Consider the following 9,060-nt stretch of genomic DNA (forward strand, 5'->3'; position numbering starts at 1 on the left):
CTCAGCACTGCATATAAATAAACAAATAAATAAATAATCCATTGGCAACCTAAAAATTATTTAAGAAAAAAAAGATGATACAATTTGAATCTTAAATGTCTTCCAAATCCCATGTGTTAAAGGCTTTGTCTCCAGGGAGGTGGTATTAAGAGGTGATGAACTTTTAAGAGGTAGAATTAAAAAGAAGTCTTTAAGTCACTGGAAACACACCCTTGAAAGGGACAGTGGGATCATGCCCCTTCCTCTTCCTCCATTTTCTGGAGATGAACTAAATGTGTTTTTCTCCTACCACACCCTTCTGCCATGATGTACTACCTCATCACAAGCTCAAAAGCAACATGGCCAATCAATTGTGGAGTGGAACTGTAAACCAAGTAAACCTTTCTTCTATTAGTTAATCATGCTAGGTATTTTGTTATAATGACAAAAAGCTGACCAACACAAAAGGCATCCTAGCCAGTCTAGTCTTCCTGACAAGAATTCCCTTCTTCAGCAATTTCATCACATAGTTCTTAGAAAAGCAAAGTGCACCACCTCTGGGACAGTGTAAGGACAGTGGTATTTGCCCACAAATCACAATTCTCATCCCTTTCCTTCAGAACCTCCCCCTGAATGCCCAAACTACCTCACTTCTCTCCTCTGCCTCCTCCTTCTCTTCTGCCTTTGATCTCCACAGTCCTGCCTCTCTGCTCAGGCCCATCAGTGGATCAAAGTTTCTTTCAGTCTCTTTTGGAAGCACCCTCTGGCCTCTCCCCTAACTAACTGGGAAGTGATCACTTACTCCCATCCTTTTCAAACAAGAGGCTTCCCAAACTCTGCAAACAAACTTCTCTCCTCCAGAGGAAAATGTAGATGATGGCTGGCCATATACAGGTTCTCTGGTGTTGATCCAGAGATAGACCGTCAACTTCATTTGTCATTGCTAACACTTTTAAAGCCATTTCATCTTGTTTGCAACATCAGCACTGGTCTGGGAGGTGTAACTCTTCATGGTACCCAAAATCAAAATATGCTTCTATGTCTAAAGCTAACTTTCATCTCTCCTGATTCTCTTCCTGTTCATGCAGATACAAATCCTATTCTCCTCTCCCACACTGTTGTCATTTTTCCCTGTCACTGTCACTAACGTAGGCTGCTCCCAGGCACTGAGCACCAGTTACCCTCTTCCTCCCTCCTCCCTCTTCACTCCCTCATCTTAGGGCTCACACCAGCCCTTACTACTGCTCCCATCTTGGGCCCCTCTGGCTCCTCCTACTTTCAGTAGTGGAGGTTACTGTCCCCCTGGCTTGCCTAGGCCCAGGCTAAAAGTGGTTTTGGAATTGAAACAAGGATTGTGGCAGTAACCAATGGTTCCAAGGGGTGAGGCACCCAGCCTGCAATAGCAGGCAACAAGATACAGTGGTCAGAGGCCAAGCCTAAAGCCAAGTAGCTTCAGTGGGACAAAGACACCAGCAGGATAAGTACCCCCAGAACAGGAGAAGATGAGCCTGATCCAAATCCTAGACTCCAGCAAAGGAAAAGAGCAGAAAAGCACAGGTCTAGTGATGCTAAGAGAGTCACAAGCAACTCAAGAGATTTACCCTGTGTACCCCTGCACACACGATCACAGGATTTCCAAACTCAAATCACTGTTTCTGGAGGCTGGCACCCGTACATCTCATGTTGAAGAGCATTCAGCCTCATCCAACTTTTTACGAACAAAACTTGATTCCACATGGGCTGAAAACCTTGGGATTCTTTGCTGTTTTAAATTCATACTATACATTAGTTCACATTACATGCTAATTCACATTACACGGCAAGAATGCTGACGCATGAATCAAACTGCACCAGACTGCAAGCAGGAAATAAAAGCCCAGTAAGGTTTTTCGTTCCCTCCCCAAACACCTTCTGCTTCTCCCAGGTTAAATCACAGCCAGGTCTGCTCCCCGGCCTTGCCGACAGTTATTGAGGAGTGAGGAGGTTCCACCAGTCAGGCTCAAAATCAGGCAGAGATTACCAAGTCTGTCCACAGTTCCAAATGTCCCCACTTTCACCCACATATGGCCTTCTGTCATTGTTCCCCATTAAAATCACCTTGATGCTCATTTTCCTCCACAGCACCTCTTTGCACATGAGGGTGGGGGTGGAGGGAAAATGTAACACTACCTAGTGCCAAGGGCCCAGCTCCGCTCCACAGTGGCCCAGAGAGCCAACAGCAGGGAGAGCAGCAGGCTGCCTTACATTTCTTCAGCAGCCAAAAGAAACAAAAGGCAGAAATGTCACATTTCCTTGTTCCCACTGGTGGTTCCTTCTCCTGCCCTGAATCCAACCTTTCTACTCAGTCCTCCTTCCCACTCCAATCACACACGCTCCACTCCACACCCAAGGCTTTCCTTGGTTGTGTACTTTTGAATTCACATGAATCACTAATTGCTGATTCAGATCCAGATACTGAGTGAATGACATATACTGTATAACAAATACAAATACAGCAGCACCAAGAGGCTGGCGAATGGAGGGCTACCTGCCTTCTTGCCTCTGCCTGAGTAGACAGGAGACACAGAAACTGTATCCTAACCCACAGCTGGGCAGAAAAGGACTAAACTAGCTGCCAGACTGGGATATGCATGTGCACTGAGCAGTTGGAGCTGGCACTAATGAACTCACACACTGGTTCCCTAACTCAGCTATGCGTGGAACTACCTGGGAGAGCCCAAAGACTAATGACTGGGCCCCAACCCACAGAATCTGCTTTCATTGGTCTGGGGTCGTTGCCTGAACAATAAGATTTTTGAAAGTTCCCTCAATGATATCAACATGTACCCAACTTTGGGAGTCACTGATTGAACATGCTTATTATTGAGTTTCAAACTACTCAAGGCAGTCAACATGTTTACAATATCTTATATTATTTGCCACAGCAGCCCTTGGAGGTTTTATTGAGACTCAGATGTCAATCATGGTGAGACTGTGCCTGGAACTCAGGCCCTCTAACTCCAAAGTCCATTCTCTTTCCACACACCTGTTAACTCTCACAAAGGTGTGGGCTACGCAGGGAAGCAAACTTCAGTGCCAAAAGATTTCGAATAAATTCCCTACGTGCAAAACACCTAGATTTAGAGATGCAAACTCTACAGGGAGTAGTGATAACCCCTTTAAATGCAAAGAACAGATCCATACATAAAGGGCAAGGGGTGTGTTCACGTTTGAGGTTTGAGGAGATAGTGAGAGAATGCACCAGATCTTCGATAGTGAGTTCATTCTAGACCCAACGTATGTTGTAAGACACCACACTTAAGTCTTGCTGGGTGGCATGAAAAGAATGGACAAGTGTTGGTGGGGGTGTGCTCTTCATGGGGGTAGATCAGAGGCTCACCACTTGGGACCACAGTTTCTTCCTCCCACTCTAAGCATTTAGACCTTCTCTGAGGGAACAAAAACCAAACCAAGCACAGCCCTTACCAGGCAGTTTGAACTTCTCCAATCTCTCCTTCCCCTAGGACCCAGTGCTGAGCTTCCTTGGTGAGGAGACACAGGATTAACATCCTCAAACGCTAAGCCACTTAGTAAGGAAATAACCTCCCTTCCACTCCCATCCCACACACTCCCACTTTCCCCTCAAAAAAAAAAAAAAAAAAAAAAATCATTATCACCAAATAGACTTTCCCGACAGAGTGGGAATTACATTGCCACTTCCAATTAGGAATGAATGCAGACCAACACAAAAGTGAAAACCCTGGAGCATCCATGACCCTCCTACTCCAGGAAGCTAGCTCACAGTCCACATGCATTCCTACACCATGGATGTGCAGATGAGGGACCTCACCCCATGGCCCAGGACACACACTTTAAAATCAGCAAATGTTCCTGCTTAAATACAAACAATATCCCACCATTCCTCCAGGGTCAGATATGGCCTTTAGGTCTCTACTTCAATCTGTGACACACCAATTGCCTCCTGGTGTCCCCTGAAGTCTAGAGTTGATGGGAAAAAGAAACACAGGAATTACAGGAATCAAGAGCAGGTTAAACTTTCACATCGATTGCACTGATAAGCGCAGTCACTTACCCAGCACAGCCAGACAGCTCAGCACTGGGAGAAAGCACTTCATGTCGGCAGCAGCAGCAGTGAGAGGACACAACACAAGGCGCTTCCTCTTCTCCCAGCACCTAATCTCTCATTTCTGGCAATCCACTTATAGCTCCAGAGAACAGTTTTGGAAATAGAACTTAACTCGGAGAATGACAACGGGTTAAGGAGGGCAATCAGAAGAAGGGAGCTGGGGGGAGGGAGGGGAGTGGCAAGTGTGAAAACTCCCTTATGCTAAAGGAAGGGTCCAGAGCAATTCTGAGGGCACTCCAGTCTTCTGCCACATTGTGTGCCTTGCAATTTCCACTGGAACTGTAGATTGTGGTGGATTAATCCTCAATAAAAAGGGAGAATGAGAGGCTGAGAAAATCCTTTCATCCACTGATTATACAGGAATGTCCTTGGCTTCGCAGTGAAGGTGTCTGTGATCTCCCTCATTCGGATTCCCCAAAGGGAACACGGCGGATTTTGTCAAAACCTTGGACAGCCAAATCAACCTGGTTGGTATCCACAGTTTGGATCTCCTCATCAAAAAGTCCCTCTCCATCCATGATGGTTACGGGCTGTCACCTGTCCCGCACCTGCCCAGGACACAAGCAGGCGGGCATTCGGCAGCCCCGAAGCGGCCCCACAACGCCAGATTTCTAAAACAAACACAACAGAGATTTATTAAAAAGCAAATACAATCGCCACCAAACCTACAGGGGCCGAGCGCTTGGCTGGTCCAAGCACCTGGGTCCTGTCCCTCCTCTAGGACAACCAATCTTTGCATTTCTGACCTTGGGCAAGTCGCTACCTTTTCCTCCGCCTCAGTTTCCCTTCCCACGGCAGGGCAATTGTGGGAAGCCCGATTGTTCCTGAAATACTTTCACCAAATGCTTCACTCCTGAGATTTCCCGTCGCCTCCTACCGAGTCCGGCGCCGCGGGGAGCCCCACCCTCTACCGGGGCAAATCGGTAAAGGACTCCGAGGAGGGGCCGCGACTCCCGGGTTCCACGCTGGCCCCCGCCCCAACCGTGGGAGCTCGGTGCGCGCCGCGTCCCAGGTGGCCCCGCTATTGTTTTACCTTCGCGGGTGTTTATTTTTCGCTGATAGGAAAGAAAAGAGACCGGGAAGAAGGGAGCCGGCGGCTCCACTCTCCACTGCCGAAGCGCGCTCACTGCGCGGTCCACCAGCCTGGGGAAGGGGCTCGGGCCCGGCCCGACCCCGAGCCCGAGCCCGCCGCCAGCCCTCCCCGCCTCCCTCGGCCGGGCTCCTGGCGCCCCCTTGCCGCCCCCACCCCGGCGCCGCCCGGAACCCCGCGGGAGCCTGACCTGGCCCTCCGGCCTCGCTCTCTACGCGTCTGTCTGTCTGTCGGTGGGTCGTCCGGCGCACGCCTCAGGGGACGCGCCGCTTCCTCCTCTCCGCCCGCAACCGCACCAGCAGCCGCGCTCCAGCCCCTCCCGAGGCCCCGCCCTCCAGCTCAGCCCGGCCGGCTGCACCCGGAGAGGCAGCGGCGGGCGAGGGCGGAGGCCTCGGTGAGCGGCCCCGCCCCGGCCCCGCCCCTTCTCCGCCCGGAGTCCGGCGGCCGGCGGGGGCATGGGGGACTCGCCTGGCGCTGGGGCAGCGGGACCTGATTAGAGCTGCGAGTGGACCGAGCGGCCGGGAAAGTTAATCAGCGGTTCCCACGCAGACTCCTGCCGGCTGGCGAGATGCACAGGCCCTTTCCAAAGCCCAGCAAAGGACTCAGGGGCGTGAAGAGGGCGGCACAAGAGCGAGTCCCCTGTCTGAGAAACAAAAACAAAGCCCTTCCTTGGTGTCTTGAATCTGTTCATGTAGTGCACCCCCATATTGTGCTTCTCTCTGTGATGCAGTCTGGACTCTGAAAACAGCCTGGTTCCCCCACTACCTAGCTGCAGACCTTAACCAGGTTATCTAACCTTTCTGTGTCTCAGTTTCCTCGTCTGTTATATGGAGAAAGAACCCCATCTAGTCATGTGAGATTGCTAGGTCATACTTATAAAGCACTTGGAACAGTGTCTGATACATCATAACCACTCAGCAAATATAAACTATTAATCTTTTATGACTGATTGCCTTATCCAAGCAAGTGCTTTTTCATTCATTCAGCATTACTAAAGAATAGGACAAAGCTGCCCTCGTGGAGTTTGCTGTCTGGTGGGGACACACACAATAAAACAGACATGACAAGAACACTGTCTAGGAAGCACATGCAAAGCCCCACAACCCTATTATCAGGGGATGGGGAGCCAGGTACTGGTCATAGGGAAAACTAGGTAGAAATTGAAGCAGAAGGAGGTTCCAGAGGAAGAGAAAGGAGGAAGGTAATGAATCACAGAGCCATGAAAACACACCTCTGTAGGCCCAGAAGGGAGTAGCCAAGTCAGAGGACCAGAAGTCTCTGTGGGACCCAGACTAGACTGTAAGAAAGAAATGGAAACTAGTGAGCTGAGAAGCAATTCTTAGATGCTAGAAGCTAGAGGGCTTTGTATGATGTGTTAAGGGGTTTGGTCCTTAGCCTGGGGCCATCAGGAAGAGTAGGGGAGTGTGGTTATCCGATGCACATTTTAGAAAGAGCACTCTGTCCTCAACTTGGACAATGGATAGGAAAGGAGTTCTATGGAGGTTGGGGTGGGTGTGGGGTGGCATTGCCGAAAATCTAGAAAAACATAATGATGACCATGCCTACAGAAGTAGCAACAGAAACAGGAATCTGTAGGTCCCTTGGTGCCAGGAGATAGGCCCCATAGCATGCAGGAAAATGTGAGGAATGAGCAGAAACACCTATTCCAGCTTCGAATGAAATCAGGAGACAAAGGACAAAGTTGGATATATTGGATTTGAGATGCCCAAGGAGCAGCCAGCTGTCAGTGTCTGAAGAAGTAATCAGTGGTAGGAGGTAGGTAGAGTTAAAAACTCAAGAAGTGGTGATGGATTTATAAAGTGATTTTCATCTTATTGAACTGTATGACAGTAAAAAAATGTTAGTGGAAGAATATACTGATAATTCACTTACACTCAAAAAAAAAGAAAAAATTTAATGCCCCCAATATACAGGACAATGAAGAGCATGCTATGGGGATAGAAAGATAACTGGAGAGTCCTATGTTCTCTTTCCTTTCTCTTGGTTGTAAATTTCTTGCAGGCAGGATCTGCCCTTTAATTATAATTTATCCCAAATAACTCTTGATATTTGATCTCTGTGTGTAATTGCATTATAAATACTTCAATTGAATTGAATTGAATATTTATCTCATATTTAAACTATTATATTGAAAATCTCCTCTTGTGTCAATATTTTCTCTTTTCCCCAAGACAACTGTGACTCTGGCATCTCTCTGTTCTTCTCTCCTTAGGCTCCTTTATTTATTTATTGAGTATCTACTATGTGTCAAGAAAAGTTTCTGCCTTCATGGAGTTTATATTGTAGTGTGAAACAATGAAAGAAATATATAACATAATGTGACATTTGTCCTAAAGAGAAGTCAAATAGTGTGTGTGTGTGTGTGGAAAAGTGGGGATAGGGAGAGGGATTCTGCTTCAGAGGGGTGTTCAGGGAAGACCACTCAGAGAAGGTGATGTTAGATTGGAGGGAGGGAGGAAACCCTGGAGATTTCTGAAGGAAGGGTATCCCAAGCTTAGCAAACAGCAAATGCAAGTGTTCTAAAAACAAGAGTTATACTAGTATGTCTGAAATAGCATGAAAAAGAAGAGGAGGCATGATCAGAGAGGCCACATAAGCCAAATCATGTAGGACCTTACAAGCTGAGGAGTGGTTTGGCTCACCCTGGCTCCTGGGGAAGAGCAGAGAGTCAGCAATGGAGTGGGTTGGGGGGAATGCTGAATCCAAGCCTGTGGCAGTCATAAGGTCAGAGATGACCCTGACTTGGACTAGGATGCTGTTAGCACTAGTGGTGAAAAGTGGGTGGAGTCTGGAAACATTTCCAAAGTAAATCCAATGAAAGTCTCTGAAGAATTAAATATGGAGAAAGAAAGAGAAGATTCAAGGAATCTTGTAGAAGGTCCACCTCAATCTGCTCAGGAGCTCTCTAACCCCCAAAGTTGCCCAAACCTTTCTCCAAGACTATGCTTCCTGGGGCTTCTTCCTGAGCCTCCATCCTTGAACCCCTGCACTCAATAAACCTTTCTCAATCCTTAGTTCTTTCCTTTCCACCCTCCTCCTAGATGCCTTGAGTCCTTCTGAATGATCTTTCAAACCCTTGGCTTCCATGACTACAGCTGATATGTTATGGTTGGTTCCCAGTGTTGCATTCTTTCTAGTCTCTACGTTTATGGAACATTTACAATAGGCAAAGAACAGAGCTAACTGCTGGATAGAGAAAAGTCCAATTAAAAGAATGCCTCTGCCCTCCGGAGATAGAAGCAACTCAGTGAAGGAAGGATGAACAGGGGCCTGATGCTGGCCCCTTCAGGAATCATCGGCAAGCAGAGATTTAAATTGAAAGGAGTCCTAAGGGAAGGAGAGACATCAAAAGAGAGGAGAGCACAGAAGTCCCCAGTCAGCAAATCTGTCTGGGGCCCCAGATGAACATTAGCAATTCGCTTCGGAACATTTTACATTTGAATCTTGAATTCGTTCCTGGATTGGCCTGGAATCAAGTGGATCTTTTAGACATTTTAGAAGACTTCTTATTTTCTCCACTCGAGTTAAACCCAGAAGGCTGCAGAAGCCAGGTTGAGGCCTGTTGACAGGAAGCACTGAGCTCCTATGTACTGACGGCACAGCCTGAAGGAGGCTTCCCAACTCCAGCCCAGCTCTACTGCTGGGAGTAACGGTCTCTGGGGTCTGATTTTCCTACTTTTTGAGAGAATTGAGGGATCCAGACTTTCCTTTAAATTTTCCTAATTTTGCTTCTTAGAAAATAGAGTTTAAGCACTGTGGGAGTCCCAATAGAAAATCTGTTTTTTGGGTAAGATAGGGACAAACGGTTCCATCAGTCTCCAGATCCATGGGTGCTTTCATCAAA

At 47.7% G+C, this 9,060-nt stretch overlaps 1 protein-coding gene across 2 annotated transcripts in view; it reads right to left on the bottom strand.

The window, feature by feature from the left end:
* The window catches only part of IGSF3 (immunoglobulin superfamily member 3), a 96,193-nt gene extending 90,653 nt beyond the window's left edge, over positions 1-5,540 (bottom strand). For both annotated transcript variants that reach the window (XM_079117173.1, XM_079117172.1), the window contains exons 1-2: positions 5,386-5,540; positions 4,052-4,716 (exon numbers count right to left, since the gene is read on the bottom strand). In XM_079117173.1, coding sequence (XP_078973299.1) covers positions 4,052-4,094 — 43 coding nt within the window. In that variant the 5' untranslated portion in view covers positions 4,095-4,716; positions 5,386-5,540. The remainder of the gene's footprint in view (positions 1-4,051; positions 4,717-5,385) is intronic.
* Between the last annotated feature and the right edge of the window lie 3,520 nt (positions 5,541-9,060).

Source organism: Sciurus vulgaris, assembly GCF_902686455.1.
Source record: "Sciurus vulgaris genome assembly, chromosome: 1".
NCBI lineage: Eukaryota > Metazoa > Chordata > Mammalia > Rodentia > Sciuridae > Sciurus > Sciurus vulgaris.